This window comes from Watersipora subatra, chromosome 1, assembly GCF_963576615.1.
Source record: "Watersipora subatra chromosome 1, tzWatSuba1.1, whole genome shotgun sequence".
Classification (NCBI taxonomy): domain Eukaryota; kingdom Metazoa; phylum Bryozoa; class Gymnolaemata; order Cheilostomatida; family Watersiporidae; genus Watersipora; species Watersipora subatra.
This window is the reverse complement of record NC_088708.1, coordinates 28,267,166-28,286,934: the sequence shown is the minus strand read 5'-3', so window position 1 is coordinate 28,286,934 and position 19,769 is coordinate 28,267,166. Positions and strand designations below refer to the sequence as shown.

Below are 19,769 nucleotides of genomic sequence, written 5' to 3'. Positions count from 1 at the left end.
TGTTCGATGTTTCTACAAGGTTATCCATTGGTGCATTAGCCAGGTGCATTACCAACTGCACCAATGGATAACCTTGTAGCAACATTGAATAATTGTGCACGTACTTATTACACATGATGATCTCTCGGCACACGGCACCGCCAGTTTACTAGTGAAGCTTAAAGGGAAAAGTAGAAAAATATAACAGAGAGACTTACATAATCCTTTCAATGAACAAAATGCAGCAAATTTTGAAAACTGTAGATATCTTATGTTTAATAAGAGACTCTAACAATGTATCACTTGTAAAAACAGCCTTTCACAGCAATCTGTACAGTAAGCCGCTATAACTCCATAAATGAGTGTGACTGCTCTTAGAATAAATACCGGTTTTCAATGTAAAGAAGAGTTTTGTTTAATAGATAAGTCTCTGAACCTAACCATAACCTAACCATATACAAACAGACAACACTATTACCACCACTTACTAGCTAGCATTCCATAGAATAATGCATAGAAATATGGGTAGCAAGTTTTATGAGATGTTTATACAATATGTCCATAAAACACATATATTATATAGTATCACAGTTTTTTTAATGTTAAAATTTCCAACATCCACTCCGGAGAAGAATTGCTATTAGAAGCAATGCCACTTCTAGCTCAAAGTAAAAACAAGATTTTTTTTATCAAACATGGAAAGAGATAAAACTTTGTCAACTAATGCTGAAACAAGGATGTAAGATGCACTTGTGGCAAATCATAGAGGGGAACAGCTGAATTGTCTAGATAAAACAGAGTCAAAATTAAGGGCTGCATACTTGAACGCATAACCCCAAGTAGCAGTCACCAATTTTTCCATAAAGTTAAGAGAGCCTCCTTGTCAGCATGCTACTTACTTTGCGTTAGATGTGTTGAGAATAGAAACCCTATCTTCGAGCGTGTGTATAGCCAACTGGTATTCTTGCTCTTTCGTTTTGAAATTTTCTGCGAGGGCTTTTTCTGATATCTCCAAGGCATTACAGCGCCGTTCCAATGCTGACTCATTGCTGATCAAGGCATCAAGCTGTTGATTAAATGCCTGGTCTTCATGCTGTGGTATGAAATCACTAAGTATAATCAAAGGATAAGATACGATTATTGTGAAGATTGATAAGAATACAAAGTGTAATGCCATGCAAAGCTAACTAACCCGCTAGTAAGACATATGACGTATACATAACAAGTTTTGTGGAGTTGTCCTACCATAAATATGCATAAAGGGGATAACTTCTACTTAGGCCAGTAAGAGTAACTTGTTAAACACAAGAACTATCAAGCCGTAAACATCTTAAAAGGTAGTGTAATAATCTAATAATGTAAAATAGTGAAATAATATAAATAATAATATAAATAAATATATATTATTTTATATTATAAAATATATGTAAAAAACTATAAATTGATGTGAATTGACGTGAAACATTGAATATCTTACTTCATTTTAACAGTCTATGTACTGTTGGGTTAAATAAGCTTACATTCAGAACATCATTAGCCCATTTCTTCACACTTGGCATCGCAGTTCCTAAACAATCGATGATGTTGTCTATCGCTGAGCGATAAAATGAAAGACTCTGCCTCGCTTCCTCTAAGTGCTTCCTTAGTACAAGTTCATGCTTTGTCTGATCTGACAGTTTAGCAACCAGATCAGATTTTGAAAGGTCACTGTAATGACTAACAAGAAGCAAGGGTTCATTTTTAAGAGAAGACAATTCAGTGGAAGACACCGGGTTAGGCACAGGAGATGAAGATATCGGCAATGTATCGATATCAGCAGAGGTATTCTCAACTGGTGAGTCAACGGGTAATGGTGAATTGTGAGAAGAATCCAATCCATTTGTCAGTTTGTGACTCTGAAGCATACCCAACAATTGCTGCTGAAAAGAAGCAGAGTCTGCTGTGTTTTGGTTTACCAAGTCAGTCACTAAATGGCACACAGCTTCCTTGCTCATCTTTAAGCTATGAAGTTCACGGTTTAGTTGCACAACAATAGAGTTTAGCTTATTGCTCCAAGACGAGTGTTCCACAACCTTCATCTCCAATTCTTTCATTTTAGAATCTGTATCATGCAAAACCGTTTGCAAGGAAGACATTTCTGTTTCGTGGCTATCCATTAATAACGAGATGGATGTTTGGAGTTTCTCAACCTCCATCTCCGACTTTTCCAGCTCTTGTTTTTCTGCTAATAGAGATTCGTCTAACTTTCCTTTAGCTTTTTCAAGATTTTGTTTCAGTTTTGTTTCAGCCTTAAGTTTCTGCTGGAGTTCAAAAACTTTATCCTGCAGGCTTGTAAGTTCTTCACTTTTGTCAACGCCTGTGTCTTTTGTCGCCTTAAGCTCAGTAGCTAAAGCATCCTTCTCAGCATGTAGTACAGAAATTTTGACCTTCATGTCTTCTTTAGAGCCAAGGGCTTGCTTTAGCTCTTCTTTAGAAGATTCTAGATGTTCTTTGAGTTTAGAAATGTCCAAATCAGCGGAGTCAAGTTTTGCTTCTAACAAAGCTTTGCTAGAATGAGCAACCTCAAGATCTAGTGAAAGCTGATTGCACCTATCAACAGCTCCAGTTAGCGTTTGCTTTAGATCTTCAAAGGAGACTTCGATATCAGACTTCTGCTTATGTAACCGCTCAGCTTCATTCTTATAGGAGGAAGCAAAAGAAAGCTGTGCATCCAAGTCTGACAAATTTGCTGACAAGTCATCATTTTCTCTTTTGGTAGAATCGAGTTGATTAGAGAGCATCCTAATCTCATCCTGTAATGCGTTCACATAATTATCTTCATTATCCGGCTGTTCTTCTGAAGAACTATTAGAGTCAGGTCGAGACTGCAAAGAAACTGCTCGCTTTGCTAAATCGCAAACAGCTTTCTGATTATGAAGCTGTGACTTAAGTACTCCTACATCATCCGCTGTCAGCGAGTCATGCGTTGCAATTTCTGCCTCTGAGTGAGCAGATGACAGCAAGTCAGAAAGTTCCTTTACCTTTGCTTCTTCCGTCTTTAATTGACCTTGAAGCATCTCAAATCTTATCTGAGCATTCCTACAATCAGTTGCCTTTTCCGATAGCAAAATGTTTAGTTTCTCCAATTCTGTCGCCATATCAGCACTCGCATTCACCGCATTTTGATGTTCAGTGCTGGCTTTTTCTAACTGACTAGAAATGAGGTCATTCTCAGAACATTTGCTGTTGAGCTGTTGTTCTAGTAGCTGCACACTTGCCTGCAGTTCTTCACACCTTTGTTGGCAATGCTCATGCTTCTCCTTTAAATCCTCAACCTGCTCCTTAAAAGTCATCTGCTCAGTTTTGATAACTTTCAGTTCATTTGCCGTCACTGAATGGGCTGCTCTCTCATCACGGAGTTGTGTTTGCAATTCTGTAGACAGTGACTTTAATTGCTCCTTTAGTTTTACCTCTTTTTTAGCCTTCTCAACCACCTCACGCATATTGTCAACTTGCGCTTGCAAAATGCAAGTTTCTGCACTTGAAGAGCTCAACTGGTCTAACTGTTCATTTTCTAATGCAAAAACATTTAATTTCAACTGTTCATTGTCCTTTTGAACAGCTTCAAGCTGAGCTCTCAAATTTGAAACCTCCAAAGTTCTTTCAGAAGATGCTTTTGATAAAGCGGCTTGCTTTTTTAGCTCATCCCTTTCAGAGCAAATATCTGACAGCATTTCTTGCAAAGCCGCAATCTCAGACTTGTGCTTGTCAGCTTGTTTATTCCCCAAAAATATGCTTTTATTTCGTTCTTCTTCCGCACTCTGTTTTAGTTCGGCGAGTTCTGCAGCAAACGTTTTTGACTGCTGAAGAAGAACATGGTTTCTGGCTTGCTCATCTGAGATCTGTAACTCGAGCTCTTGATTTGCCAATTGAGTTTGCTCAGCAACCTTGGTGAGTTCTGTAATTGACTCTGCTTGTCTATTGCGCTCTTCTGAGAGTTCTGCAAACTTTGTTCTGAGGTCCGAAGATATTTCGTCATTTAGTCGCTTTTGCATCAAATCGCGATCATCCGACGCATCAGCCAACTTCATTCTAACAGAACTCAGCTCATCCTGAAGCTCGCTGTTAATCTTGGAAAGTAAATCAATTTTCTGACTCATCTCTGGCTCAGCTGATGAATGACTTTGTTCATCAACCACGTGCTTGGTCTGCAAGTTTTTGTAAGCTTCATCCAGGCGTTTTTTGAGCTCATCTGTCACCTTTCTCTGATTTGTAAGTTCTTCGTCGTAGCTACTCTTACACCGCTTCAATTCCAGAGTTAGTTTTTCAATTTCATCAATGTATACCTGTTTTTCAGACAACACGGTATCTACTTCAGCAACAAGTTTGTCATTTCGGGACTGTAGGGCTGACTTTTCCTGAGTGAGACCATATATTTGATTCTTCAAGGAAACAAGCATGGTTTCATTGAGACCGCTTGTTCTATTCAGCTCAGAATCCAAGTTAGCCACCTGATCTTTTAACGAGGCTATGCGAACATGTTGTTTAGATACGGTTTCATTTGACTGGTCTAGCTCCTGTTCCAAAAGTTTCTTTACATTTTGCAAGCTAGCAACCTCTGAGTGAGCGGCATCAAGAGATTGGATAACTACCTCTTTCTCTCCTTCCACTTGTTGCAAATCTTTGGCTGCCATAACTACCAAAGCCTGTAGTTCTGCTATGTTTTTCCGTTCACACAATTCCTTTTGTTCAAAATCTTTATCTCTTTTCTTTAACAGAGCTTGAAGGCTTTCAGCATTTTTCATCTCCTTGCAATATTTCTTGTTCAAGTCATCAGAATTTTGCTGCACCTGTAGCATTTCCACTTTGGAAGAAGCGAGCTGTGTTTGAAGATTTGCTTTGGCTTCCTGCGCACATTTCATATCCTTTTCCATTGTCTCACAAAGATTTTGCAACTGATTTTTTTCGGCTCGAGAAGCTTCCAATTTTTCAGTAACTAGTTCTACATGTTTTTTGAGCTCTTCGCATTTGCCTGTCAGTTCTATTAAATCAACTGCGAGATTATCGCTTTCCGATGATTTTGAATCCAGCTTCTGTCTCAATTCAGTCAACTCGGAATAAACAGGTTCAGAAGACTGAAAGTTTTCTATAACTTCTCTACTTTCTTCGAGTTTTTTCTCTAAGGAATTCGAGCGAGCTTTCAATGACTCTACCTCTGCTTTTCTTTTTGCTACTTCCGCCTCGGAATGCAAAAATCTTTCTTTCAAGCTGTTTATAGTCCCTTCAAGAGACTCATTCTCACATTTCAGTTTTTCGATCTGTGGAGACATCGATGCAATCACATCACGGTGTACAGAATTCTGAACTTTTTCCCCTTGCAGCTTCATGTTAAGATCTTTTATTTTGTCCTCATAATCTGTCTTCCCTTCATGAGCAAGTTTCCTGTTCTGACTTTTCAATTCTTCGATAAGGTTCTGAGCAATTTGCAGTTTAGATGTAGCCTTGGCTACGTCTTTCTCAAGGTTTGATATCTTGGCTGCATCGGACCTGAGCTGTTGCTGATGTTGCTCTGACAGTTTTTCAAGCTGCTGGTTCAGTTGATCAATCTAAGAAAAAAAGCAAACAGTAAAATAATTTAATAAATGTAAAAAAACATATTACAAACAGCGATCTGAATGAGAAAAGAAGACTTAAGCCATATACAATGCAGATCCAGATGTCAACATACTCTTTACATTAAGCAAGTTGTGTCACATACTCATGTTAACATGTGATTTATAGATAAATATATATTTATATATATTATATCTATTATATAATATATATAATATATATTTAATATAATGATGACTAAAATGTATAGAAACAACTCTAATAACCTAACAGACAACATGCAGACCTAAATAGGCTAAACTGTACTATTTTAGTAAAACATATTTCATCTACCTCTTGTCGTAGCTGACTTGTTTCCTTTTGATATTCAAGCTGCATCTCCTCAACATCTTCTGAGCTTAACTGATGAGTCAACTGCTCATGGTATGACTGAGTGAGGTCAGTATCTGGAAATAGAAGCACTTAATTAAACACAGTGAATTATGTAAGTTGCTGATGTGTTATGGTTACATACTGCTATATTAACATGATATGAATGCATAGCATTTGTTAGTACCAAATTTGCTTAGACTACAATGAAAAAACAGAATGCTAGAACTAATATGTGACAACTAACCACCTGTGTCAGCCGAACTCTGAAGCTGTTTTATAGTGTCTTCTTGTGAAGTGTTGATATCTTTGGTGAGAGCTAGCTCTTCTCTGACTGATTGTAACACGCATTGTAGCTCCTCCATCTCTGCAGACTTCTCCTATGCATCATCAGCAGTAAACATGTGTTACATGTAGATACTTTAAAAAGTATGACTTGTTTACCCTTTCATGAATAGCAAAAAAGTCTTTACCAGAGAACTACTTTCATTTTGTCTGTTGTATATACCACATGATAATTATGAGTATATATCACATGATAACTATAAGTATATATCACATGATAACTATGTGTATATATTACATGATAACTATGTGTATATATTACATGGTAACTATGAGTATATATCACATGATAACTATGAGTATATATCACATGGTAACTATGAGTATATATCACATAATAACTATGAGTATATATTACATGATAACTATGTGTATATATTACATGATAACTATGTGTATATATTACATGATAACTATGTGTATATATCACATGATAACTATGTGTATATATCACATGATAACTATGTGTATATATTACATGATAACTATGAGTCTATATCACATGATAACTATGAGTATATATCACATGATAACTATGTGTATATAATATGTGTTAATGTCTTTAAATTTGGTGAAATAATGTTCTAATACCAGGTAAAAAGTGTTTGAGTAGCAGCAAATATTTCCAAATATTATATAATGTAGAGCAAAAGCTGCCATAATTATTCTCATCCCGCAAAATAGAACGATGCAATGAAATTTGTTGATGCAACAACTGCTGGTCTTTCATCACCTTTCTTTGTTACGATCACTATTATTGCCCATATTAGATTTTGCTGATTATTAGTTCATGCTATAGCTATACTGATCTTTAGTTTTAGTGAGACCTATCCTATCTCTAGTAATAAATTGCTGCGCTTGTTCAAATGCATGTTTTTAATTTGCACTATACCAGTAGAAAACCGCATGACAAAAGTCTCTATTCAAATCAGAGGACGTCTAAGTTTGAGAGAGGCTCCTCTTTAATGCCATTTAGGCCCAGTTTCCATCCTGTTGTATCAGTACAGCTATACTAATATGGACCTGACAGTATCAATGAAAGCTTTCAAAGTACAACTAAACAAAGAGATGACAACTCTTTCAACTACAAAAAACAACAGTACATTACTTAATTATAGCGGATATAAGTAACTCCAACTAAAAGATTTTCATAATGTATTGTTGTTAGCAATAAAATTATAAAGTACGGTAAACTATGCTCTAGAAGAAAACTTGTTAAAAATGATCTCGCACAAATTTTTATCTAACCTGTAGTTCGGAGAGAGATTTCTCTAGAGAGGATACGGATTTCCGAGAGAAATCCAGCTCGTCCATCTTATGCGACAGAAGCAGTTTTATATTGCTGTACTTTTTTTCCAGTTCGGCAACCTAGAGGGTTAGATTAACATAACTCAATCAATCACATTCAGTAATAAAAATATGTAAGAGTCAAGACAGAAAAGGAACATTTAAATATATATTTAGTATAAATCGCAATGTGGGTAAATCATTCCCTAAATGTTTGGAGCTTTTGTCTAATACTGTCTTTAACAACCATCACAAAAATTAAATTTAAGTTTGTACAGCGAGAGATTTGTTCAATGATAAACTAGATGTAAACATACCTTGGAATCTTGTTGTTTTCTTTCATCTGAAGAACCTTGTTCACTGATTTGCTGCTGAAGGTCTAGAATCGTCTGCTCTTGACAAGAATTTTTGTCTTCTGTTAGCCGGAGTTTTTCTTTTAGGTTTTCAAGCTGAGCTTCTTGTGTCTGCTCATGTTCCTCCACTTGTTGCAGACGATCTCTCAACCTGTCCAATAAGACTGATGAATGTGTTGAAAGGTACAAGTGTTGATCCTAATAGATTTTAAAGACGATGCTTTAAAAAGATGTTTTCTATAAAGTTTTGAACTTTTGATGTAAATATTTTTCATTGCCTATTAAAATGCTCAGCACATTTGTTTAGTCGCAATGTCAACTAGTTGTTTAGCGATTAAAATAGACAAATAATCGATGTGAATGGAAAACCGATGAAAATGGAAGTAAAAATATAGTAGACTGTTTATGCTTGTTATAAACACTGATGTGCCGCATAGAGACAGCGTCTTTTGAAGCTTCTTTATCGATGGCTGATTAAGTGTTAATTATTAAAACTTGGAATGATGAAGTACCAAAAAATATGTTAGCTTTGTCTATGTGTATATAAGCAACATCAACCCTTAAAAGCAGTGCTGACGAGAGCTAGAGAGCAGAGCCTTATGGGTGACTAACTGTATCATTCAGAGCATCACATCTGCACACAAAATAACAGCACTGAGTCCAAACTAAATCCAAACCCTGATTTGTTAAACGCAACCATGACTCATGGCAAACCTCTTATCCCACGACCAAACGAGCGGGAGCGAAGTTTGAGAGTTTTTATGATAAATGCATGTGCACACAACTTACGAAAATTATTCTTCAACAATGAGACGAACCCTTGTCTCGAAATCTCATCAACAAATTTAACCATCATTTTGTAGAGTCGTTAAAATATAATAACAATACAAAACACATATAAGCCTATTTAAATATGTTACCAAGTCTTTGTAAATTGTTGATATTCTCTTCAAACTTACCCATCTGAATGGATTATACACAAATAGACAAATTAATTTGGCTGAAGTTCTTCACAAAATGCTAGACAAGCTTGGTTTAATAAAAGTTAAGACCGGAAATTGAAACGCCGAGCGACAGAGAATAGAACGATTAAGTCGTGCGCATTTCACGGAAAAATAACGTGCATATTTTACCAGTCTATAACATTGTCGAATTGCCGAAGGTTTCTGTAATTAACATAGGAGTACTGAAATCTTTTCATTTTTGCCGATTTCAAAGTAACTGACATTTTAGACACTTCTGAGTACTTTGGTATTCTAAATGATGTCCAACGCAGTGTAAGTAAAGGAAATGACGATGATTTTTTTTCTAGCAATCCTCATGAGGTTATTACAATATTTAATTATACGTTTGGATGACTACAGAACAATGACTACGTAGTACAGATTTTCTAAAAATCTATATAAATATCACAACTTGATATTGCTAGCTATGACGTTTTTAAATGTGAACAAAATTGTGCATTGGTTTTATATTATTACTATATTAATAATATTGGTTATTCTAATAATATCAGTGGATTTTACTTCTAATATTGGCCAATACTGCATTTCTCCTATTGCAGGGGAGAGATATAAACGTGTAATCTTTTCCTTTCATTATTGCTATTTGTTGTATATAATAACACCCAGTACATTACAGCTACCATTGCAATTATCCTATTGCACTGCAGTGCCATTTGACTGCTAATATTGCATTTCTCAACCATCAGTACCCTTTCTTTTTTCCAATATCTCTTTGGTCATGGGCTGTATGACAGGGGAAATTCTAGTAAATAGTTATGTTTCATTTGATAAAAATAGAAACATATAGTTACTCATGTACTGGGTAAGCTTTCATACATACATGAATGTATAGATCTATAACGAGCATTTTATTGTTAAAATATGTATGTTAGCCCTACTGATGGCTCCACTTATCAAGTGACTGTTAATAAGATAAACTGCTGCTTTTATTAAATGTGCCGTCATCGTAACTCACCTCGCATCTTTGTCCTCCAAGCTGTTGACACGTTGTAACAGGTGCATTCTGTCAGATTCAACTTGTTGCAACTCTGTATCAGTTTTAGTATCTTCAACCTTGTCACTGTGACGTATTCTAGAAAGTTCCACCATAAATCAAGCTACTTTAAGGTTTCGAACATTCTGGCTCTATCTATATACTGAATATATATACAAATAATATATGATTTTCTGTAATTAATACAGCAGAGAAAAACAAGAATGTGTACTACTTAAAAAGTTTTATGTCGTCTTGTCAGATGACTGGTAAGCATTTTTTTGAGTTTTCATCTCTCAAACATGCACTCTTTGTTATAATGTGCATTTCATTAAATATTTACGTAAGATTTCAATCACTAAATAAATTAAATGTAAAAACCTTTTCATGACTCGGCAACCATTAAAGAATATAATAAATATTCAGATGAACTCAATTAAAAATGTATTTTTGTTATGGATTAGTTTCTTTTTTACAAATACCAAAGGATGTCACTGCTTTCACATTATCCTACTTCCAATATTAATAAATACAATGACAGCAAACTACATACCTCATATGTAAACCAGTTCCCAGACCACTTTAGAACAGAGAAACTAAACATTAAAAACTTATTTTTTTCAAAATACTGTCTTAAAACTGCATGTAAGTGTTATCACCTGAAGAGCTCTCTTAGTTACATGTCAGACTGAGAACCACTCAAAAAATCGTAAAATAAAACTACCTGGTGAGAGACTCTCTGAGTGCCTGTTCAGATTTTTCTGCCTCACTGAGAGACTCAAAGAGCGCTGTATTCTGCTCCTCATACTTGGCCAGTTTCTCATGAAGCTCTTCAATCAGTCTCGTTTTTGTCTCCCCCGTTTCTTGTAACTGCTTAGCCTCAGCCCTAGATTCTTCTACCTACATGTAAGTCACCAGCAAACTACAAAGTCATTACTAAGGCTCAAATATTTAATCGGCAGCTTATTAATGGTTAATAATATTCAAAATAAACAATTTATATAAATCTACAAAAAACTAAACAAAAATGTGAAAACAACCCCTAAACAAAAATGTGAAAACAACCACTAGAAAATGTGAACTAGAACCACAATTATATGAAAAAGGTAGGGCAACATTTTATTACTATACAGCTAACTGTATAGGATCAAACGAGCAAGGCAATGTGCTTATAATTTGCATTATTAGTGGAGGAGGATAACATTGACAACTTTGGGAAAACTTTTACTCAACTGGAAGGAGGATGCATGCATACCTTGCACACTGTTACATGTAAGTAGCAAGCAGTGCAAAATTAAACCATATAATAGGTTTTTTATAAACACAGATATGATAGTTCGTTGAGGTAATGAAATTGTATTTAAAGGATCTCTTGTTACAGGTGCTCATAAATATATAATAGGAACTAATGAGTCAGTAAAAATGACATGTTTTGTTTAGGGGTATAAATGACAAAATTTGATCAACAAAACTATTGTTTGGAAAATCTTCTTTGGCTATTTATTCAAAATAATTTGAATTAGCATTTTTGAAAATAAATTAACATTTTTCACTATATAATTGATTCATTTCTAACAAGTTTTAATCAAAAATTTGGTTTTCATATCTGTAAAACAATTTGGTCAAATTGGTACAAAAACTAGTGGTTCTAATGCCAACAAAAATTTTATCTTGCTCCTAGCTAATCCAAATGCAGTATCAGTTATACGCCGTGCGTGTACTGTGTTTTGTTGGTTCAAAAAGAGAAATAGCTGATTTGAGTTTATTACTTGTTACAATGTCGATCAATTTTTTCAAATTAAAACAATAAGACAGCTAACGAACAATACGAATAAGATGAGGTATAGAAACTGAGAGAAAGTGTAAAAGATCAGTTAAAAATATTAAATTAGATGAAATTTCTGATTAGTCAATCTACAGCATGTAATATACAATAAATAATGCTCAAGTCGCAAGAAGTAAATAAAAGCTTATATAAAAGAAAACTTCAATTATACAGAAGAGAGGATTACTCCAGCGTTTACTGCCCAATAATAGTTTTGAGTACAATATTACTATTAATGGCAAACAATGCCATTTTCACAAGTTTAATTCACAGGTTTATTCAAACTGTTGCAAGAAGTCCCTAGTTCAACCTTCAACCAAAACACATTAGAAATTATCAGTCAACTTTCACCTGAGAGAATCATTAGCAGAGAACATCTATAGCAAGTTGGTAGAGTACATGTATAGCAAGTTGCTAGAGTACATGTACAGTATAGAAAGTTGCTATGAATACCTAATCTAGCTTTAAAAAAGTGAAGTTGCTCCCACAAGTCAGAAAAGATGAAAATATACTTTGTGTCGGTAACCAATGATATAAATCAACTAGTGAAGCATACCAACAAATCAGAGTTAAAAAAGTGTAATACAATAAATAATAAATAATTTAACTTCAAGATTTATTTCTTCTTTGCTGCATGTATGGCATTTCGTTCTGAATCAGATTTATCCTGTAACTAAATATACTGTGACCATCTGCCCATGAGATTTGGCACAGGAACAATTGTGGCTGGATGCCTTCCTAACACCACCAATGGTCCTGTGATTTGAACCACTGACCTTATGATTATATACCACTGAACCACGGTTTTTCCATGGCTACTCACGAAACAACTGTAGTTAGCCACCGAGCAGCCGTGATAGATGCAATACATAAAACATGAAGGAATAAAATCCTAATAAATGATCCTCTCCGTCAACGGTTTAGCAATTCACAAAGATTAATATTTACTATAATAAAAACCATGTCCATCTATCCATTCATCTGTTTGAAACAACAGTTGTATGTTGTGAGAAAAGATTGCATCATGTAGGATTTGAACTCACAACCTTCACCTTGGAAGAATAACATTCTACAACCTGCATCAATCACCGATCTTCTCAGGTTTTCAAACAACTGTGCAGATATTTATTACCCATAACGACCTCTCACGGCGCACTGAACTGCCAGAGTACTAGTTTGTTGTAAGAAATATTAGGCTTAAAGGAGCATTCAAGAATAGCTTTGCATACATTAAGTTTTTGCTAACAAAGCATTTAGGCTGTACGAATGATCTATACAGGATATCTAAAAACTATAACCTTAATTCTATCTTTCTAGTAGCTTTGAAACCTTAATAGCTCAAAGAATCAAGGCCGTCTTCATAATGTAGGTTACTGACACAGCACAGTAGTTCACATGTACTAGTAAAATACATTCAGTTTTATCATGGAAGTATGATGCATAGGCCACCGTAAGGTGGACTTACCTGACAAATGTCCAGCTTCATGCTCATGTTAGCTGCTAATAGTTGCTCAACTTGAATAGACAACTCCGATATTTCTGCCTTGAGCTTTTTCTCTCTCGACTCGATGTCATCAGGGTGGACTGTAATGTACAAGTACGATCAAAAAAGTGAATGGCATAGAAATATTATGTTCCCATAACAAATATATAGTGCAATAAAAGAGTAAATACCCAAAACTGGTTAAACCTAGAAAAATGTAAAAAATTTGTTCTAAACATGGTTGGAGGTTAAACTAAGGATTGGTTTGATGTCATATTGATTAAACCTAATAGAGATGTCAGGTGTTATTCATTTTGTGTCCTGAGAGTGTCATGCCTTTTAGCCCTCCACCTGCTACAAATGTCATGTCCTTTAGCACTTAACCTGCTACAAGTGCCGGCATACCTTTGGGTAATTTCACATATTGGAAGTGTCATGCCTTTTAGCACTTTACCTGCTAGGTGTGTCATGCTTTTAGCACTTTACCCGCTAGGTGTGTCATGCTTTCACATTTTATCTACTTGCTATTCAATCAAAATCAAATACAGTCAAAGTTCAGTTTACAGTAATTTTAACACAAGAATTATTTCAAAATATGACGTAAATTTTGGAAAATTTTTGATTCCACACCAAAAACCAATTCTAACATATACTAGAAATTCCCGTCATACAGCCCCCGACCAAAGTGATAATGGAAAAAGAAAGAGTACTGCCGGTTGAGAAATGCAATATTAGCAGTCAAATGGCACTACAGTGCAATAGGAGAACTGCAATGGTAGCTGCAATGGTAGCTGTAATGTACTGGGTGTTATTATGTACAACAAACAGCAATAATGAAAGGAAAAGATTATATGTTTATATCTCTCCCCTGTAATAGGAGAAATGCAATATTAGAAGTAAAATGGCAAGCTGCTGTGTAATATACACAGGCTGGGGGGCTGTATATCATTGGTCATAGCAACCAATATCAAGAAGTTGTGATATTTATCTAGATTTCTGTATTTATATCTAAAAAATTATGCTGAATTTAAAAATCTAAACAGATTTTAGCTGGTTGTCATAGAAATAGATGTATATCTATAAGAAAATGAAGGCCTATTACTTAATTTTGCAGATATTAAAAATGGCTTGGCAGTACCTCGATATTGGGTACAGCCGCAGTATCATCAACAAAATCTTTAGAAAAATAATAACAGTAACATATTGCACACCATCGGTCACTATATATATTTCGATCTTGTAAATTCGAATGATTATTCTTATAACTAAATCTTATAATAATCTTATAAAATCGAATAATAATTCTTACAATTAAATATTGTGATAACCTTATAAGAATTGTTAGAAAAATATCATCATCATTTCCTTTACTTTCACCGCTTTGGACATCAGTTGGAATACCAAAGTACATGTACTTGTTATAAGTGTCCAAAATGTCAGAGTCCGGTAGAATCAACAAAAAAGAAACGATTACTTTTCAGTACTTCTACGTTAATTACAGAAACCTTCGGCAATTGGACAATGCCATAGACTGGTGAAATGTGCACGTTTTTTCCGTGAAATGTGCACAACTTAATGGTTCTACTCTCTGTCGCACGACCTTATCGGTGTTTCGTTGGCCGGTCTTAATTTTGATTAAAAAAGGTTTGTCAAGTTTTAATGGCGATTTTAGGCCAAATTAATCTGTCTATTTATGTATAATCCGATCAGATGGGTTAGTTTTAGGATATTGCGTCAACTTTTCAAAGACTTGGTAACATATTTAAATATGTTTATATGTGTTTTGTATCATTATTATACTTAAACGACTCTACACAAAAATGGTTAAATTATTTGATGGGATTTCGGTACAAGGGTTTGGTAACGGCCGTTGACGGATAATTTTTCGGGAGTTGTGTGCGCATATGCATTTATCATAAAGCTCCCAAACAATTGCTTCGCTCGTGTTTGGTCATGGGAAAATCTGAAGTATATTTGACCAACAAAATCATCCTTGGATATGACTTTGGATTTTAATTAATCGAATCCCATTACTTTTTCAGCACAGCTAATGTGTACCAATATTAAGCATTTTACATGACAGCAGTACGGATAGTTGACAAGCTGGCTCAACTCTGACACCTGGATAGCTCTATTTTTTTCAGCTGAACAGCATAAAAATTACATTTTTGATAAGACATGACTTTGTTGTTCCTTGTGGTTCAATACAAGCCGCAACAGCAAGTGCTCTAACGTGCTATATGATCAAAATGTACTAGATGTTTTGCATTTTTGTTTTAAATTGATAAAAAATACTAACGCATAAGCTAACTTGCTAAGATAACCTCAAACTAAAATGACATAGTTAGTACCACAGTCCATTTGAACCTTTGCTAAGGAGCAGTGTCCGTTCGTCTGAAACCACACAAAGAGCGCTAGGAAAAAAGTTGCTTCGCGTGAGCATTGAACTCAGACCCTTAATTGTACATCCGGTGCACTAACCATTACACTACTCGGCCGCATTACTGTTCACCAATCAATTATGCCCATACTGATTGCTCATGATGATTTCTCACGGTGCCTGGGACTGCCAAGCGTACTAGTTGTTCATAGGCCATCACAAGTCACATCATCATTAGTATTAAGTCAACTTTAGCAAAGCTATATCAGCTAACTAGTATTATAATATACAATCTATTCAAACTATCTTTCACCAATGTTTGCTGTTTATATTGACACAAGGAAGCAGGTGTCTGTATAACAATCACAGTTATTTCTCGTAACCCTGCTGGCTGATAGATGCAAGCTGCCAATCTTAAAGATAACAAGCTTACTCATAATCTTAACTGTCGACTGCATCGCCTCTAACTGCATCTTAAGCAGCTCTTCATTCTGTTTGCATTTCTTCAACTTTTCCTTCAGCAGTTCGGCATCAGCCTCTGCACCACCACTGCCTAGCGACCATGAGTCGGCTTCTTCCACTGAAATGTATTTATTAAACAACTCCATTTAAACTCTTTCTACATTGTGTATTTTAATTGGGTGCAAATGACATCGATGTTTTACCAAATTTATTAAAATATGAAATGTGAATTAAGACATATTAATATGGCTTGCTGTCCTGTCGCTTTCGACAATGACTTGCATCTTAGCGATGCATGCTTGGGTCGAGCAGTATGGTAGAGAAGAGGTTACCCAGTTCTCAGTATCTACCACTTCTGGAACTGTCAGATTAACATGAAGGGATGCCAGTGCAACACGTCCAGTCTGACAGAGCCAGGTAGCCATTTCACCTGCCCAATGTGTAAAGGCCAAATGAGGATCTTTAACCTGCCCACGTAATCAGTGTGGTACACGGGGCCTCCAAGTTATGGTCTAGATCGGAAAGATCCAGCAATTTAGGGTTGACAGCTTGCTGAGAGCTTATACTCAGCTTATACAGTATATTAATATACTGCATATAAAAGATATATTAAGATATTAATTTATTAAAATATGAAATATAAATGAGAGGATATAAAATAAGGGCATTAAAACAATGAGAGGCGGAAGTTGAACTCTGTGTTAGCCTAAGAAGTTGGCCTGACAAACTTTGCCAATAAAACTGTTAGAATTTGTTATCTCAGTGCTTATCTCCATTTGTATTGTTAACATTTAACACTTTCCGCCATAAAGTGGTAGTTTTTGCTCTCACTGCAGCTATTAGGAGCGCACTATATGCTATTTTAAAAATAAGTTTATTTGATTCACTACTTGTTAACACACTAAGACTAAGTACAGAAGACCTACCTTCTGTACTCACCTCTACTATAGCATAAAAAGCAAAAGGAGAACTTATTGTGAACTGTATAGCACCAAGGAAGGATAAGTAACGTTATGCACTATTTGACCTATGCGCTGACTGCACTCAAGGCAAATGAGTAAATCTGTTACACCAAATAAACAAATATGAGCTCATTCATTGAAATCATAAGTTATGTGTATATCTCTGGGTTCCGTTACATTGAAACAAAGGTTTAGCCAAGACAAAATCTTTTCAATGTTAGCTAGTAGCTTGGAAAACAACAAATATGGCAAGTGCATGCCAATCCTCGATCTTCACCTATATCTTAGTTGTACGAAAAAGTAGAACCTACATTATGTAAATATTTCAACACACAATGTTGTATAATTGTTGAAACACAGCCAACTCTATGAAGTGTCAATCAAGGATGAAGTGTCAATCAAGGAAACAGTAACTGTTGGCAAGTGTCAGTTGACATACGACAGCTCAGATACATGGCAACTCATGGGAGGGCTTATTGCAATTGGACTAAGTGCTAGCTGGTAAAGATAACAGATAAAAAGAGTGCTCGGTCTACAGCAGAGACAGATGCCATGCCAAATTGACGGGCAGATGAAATTTAAGAAACAAAATTTGAAAACTGAAGCATTATGATCAGACATCAATCTAGCAACAATGATAGAGACATTTTTTGCTTAGGTTACAAAAGTGACTGTGATTTATCAACCTTTTTGAGTCCAACAAAATCAAGAATGAAAGTCAACCTCGACTAGGACCAAAAATGTGGTCTGCAAATTTAGAGAAGTCAACGGTTGCACAGATAACAACACGCAATATAATAAAGGTAGCACACCCGCTTGAAGGTCTTTGTTCATAAGATCTGCGCAAAGCTTTGTGAGTTTTAGAATTTCCTTTTCTGAGGAAAGCAATTTGGCAGCGTTGTCTGACAACTCGGTCTTTAGCCGATCCAATTCATCTATCTCGATCTACAACGAGCAGCCCTTTACCAGTGGCATAGTTATGGTCAGACCAACGGCAGGCACAGGCTGCACCCGATCATATATCAAACAAGCATATTAAAAAGTAGCGTATTCGCATGGTAAACAACAGATTCTTTACAAGTCAGTAAAGGCACTCTAGAGAATTGGCTTTACAAGAACATAACACCATTCAGAGTAGTATTTACACAACGTCATGAATGAGCAGTGGGTGACTAGCATATACATAAGTGAACAATGCTTTCGCACGTTTGCTCAGAAATCACCAGAGTACCTCACCTAGTTAGATGTGTATGACAAAACCATTACATTTCCCGGCCTAAACTAAAAAAAATGTGGTGTTAATGAGAAACTGTTGAATGCATTCGCCAATGTATATAGCTAACAGATATTTGTAATAACAACTGCCTTCTGTTGTCATGAATACCTGTGCACTTTCTCCAGACATTCCGGCCACGAGCAGAGGAAGATATTAGTCGTTAAAGCATTCTCTCCTACAAACAGTTTTCTAATAAGTGAACATCACAATAAAATGTAGTATAGTTCACAGACATATTTCTTGTATAGCTTTTTGTATGGCGGTTAAAATTGTTTCAACTGTTGTGCAATTAAAAAAAACAGCACGAATTTCTGGTAGCGCAATTCATATGCTAATGACAATACTTCTGGTAAATAATAGTCAGTAAGTGCAAGAGTCGACAATAACTCCGTTGGCTTTATACTTAAGAATACATTTGATTTTACTAAGAAGGTACTGAAATACTGCAAGTGCATCTGTATGCATTTCTGAAAATTTTAGATTTGGACATTAACAGCGTTTTGTACAAAAAACCGTTATCTGGTATCACAATTAGTCTTACAGATTCTGTTTTCTTTTCTAAACTGTTAAACAAAGCAAGTCTGCAATTATTGCTAATTTTTCAGCTATTTCCAAAGTTAAAATTAAGAGTTAAAGTAAAAAGGTTAAAATAAGTGAGAATGAATGAGTCAATTGTTAATTTTAATTATCAGAACTAGAATGTTTTTCCAAAAACTTTAGACAGATTTTTAGACCTAATTTTGAGTGATTAAATCTATGAAGATTATTTAGGAGGGCCTGAACTGTCTCTGAAAAAGTTAGAATACTTTAAAAATGTTTTGTTGTAGTTGTCCCAAGTAAACAGTGCTTTTTAGAACTTTCTGGAACATTATGGTTCTGATTAGTATCTGATCTATAAGTCATTTAGTGAATACAATATTAGGTTTATTAAGAGAGCATCATATTAGTTATTTTTTATGCAAAATAAATAGGTTAATTTATCATTAGCAAGTAAGCTGATGGGCTGCAACATGAATGTAGCTTCTAGCGACAGCACTGTATACAATTATTCACTTAAGGAAACAAAAGACTCACAGTCAATATGTGATTCCTTTCGAGAGCGATATAAATTTTTTTAGTTAATATACTTTGAAACACAAATAAACAATATGACTTTGACCTTTTCATACGTATTCTCTTTTATTAGGCTTAGAAGTCCGCAATGATAGCACAATCTTTTTGAATTGTCAGACAAGTGTGTTTGATTTGTTCATGAGACTTATATTAAACTTGTATAACATATTATAAGGTTTGCTGCTTTCACTAAACAGCTTGCAAAGTATGATAGATAACCCTACCAACACAAAGCTGCTGCAACATATTGCCTAGACTAATATATAACATAACTTTTGTATATTTGTGGAAATTTACAATCTCCTTTTTATTTTAGTGATTTTAACCACCAGCTCAAACACATAT

At 35.2% G+C, this 19,769-nt stretch overlaps 2 protein-coding genes across 2 annotated transcripts in view; both read right to left on the bottom strand.

Annotated features, from left to right (window-relative positions):
* Window positions 1–10,039, bottom strand: part of LOC137385788 (golgin subfamily A member 4-like) — a 40,365-nt gene extending 30,326 nt beyond the window's left edge. The window contains exons 1-7 of the mRNA XM_068072353.1: window positions 9,906–10,039; window positions 7,890–8,076; window positions 7,534–7,653; window positions 6,191–6,320; window positions 5,905–6,017; window positions 1,500–5,564; window positions 879–1,045 (exon numbers count right to left, since the gene is read on the bottom strand). Coding sequence (XP_067928454.1) covers window positions 879–1,045; window positions 1,500–5,564; window positions 5,905–6,017; window positions 6,191–6,320; window positions 7,534–7,653; window positions 7,890–8,076; window positions 9,906–10,039 — 4,916 coding nt within the window. The remainder of the gene's footprint in view (window positions 1–878; window positions 1,046–1,499; window positions 5,565–5,904; window positions 6,018–6,190; window positions 6,321–7,533; window positions 7,654–7,889; window positions 8,077–9,905) is intronic.
* A 604-nt stretch (window positions 10,040–10,643) lies between these two features.
* On the bottom strand, window positions 10,644–18,443 carry LOC137385780 (uncharacterized). Its single transcript, XM_068072340.1, has 5 exons — window positions 18,420–18,443; window positions 17,848–17,980; window positions 16,045–16,191; window positions 13,214–13,332; window positions 10,644–10,823 (listed from the first exon to the last, which is right to left on the bottom strand). The coding sequence occupies exons 1-5, from the start codon at window positions 18,438–18,440 to the stop codon at window positions 10,644–10,646; spliced, it is 600 nt and encodes a 199-aa protein (XP_067928441.1). The 5' UTR covers window positions 18,441–18,443.
* Window positions 18,444–19,769: the final 1,326 nt, after the last annotated feature.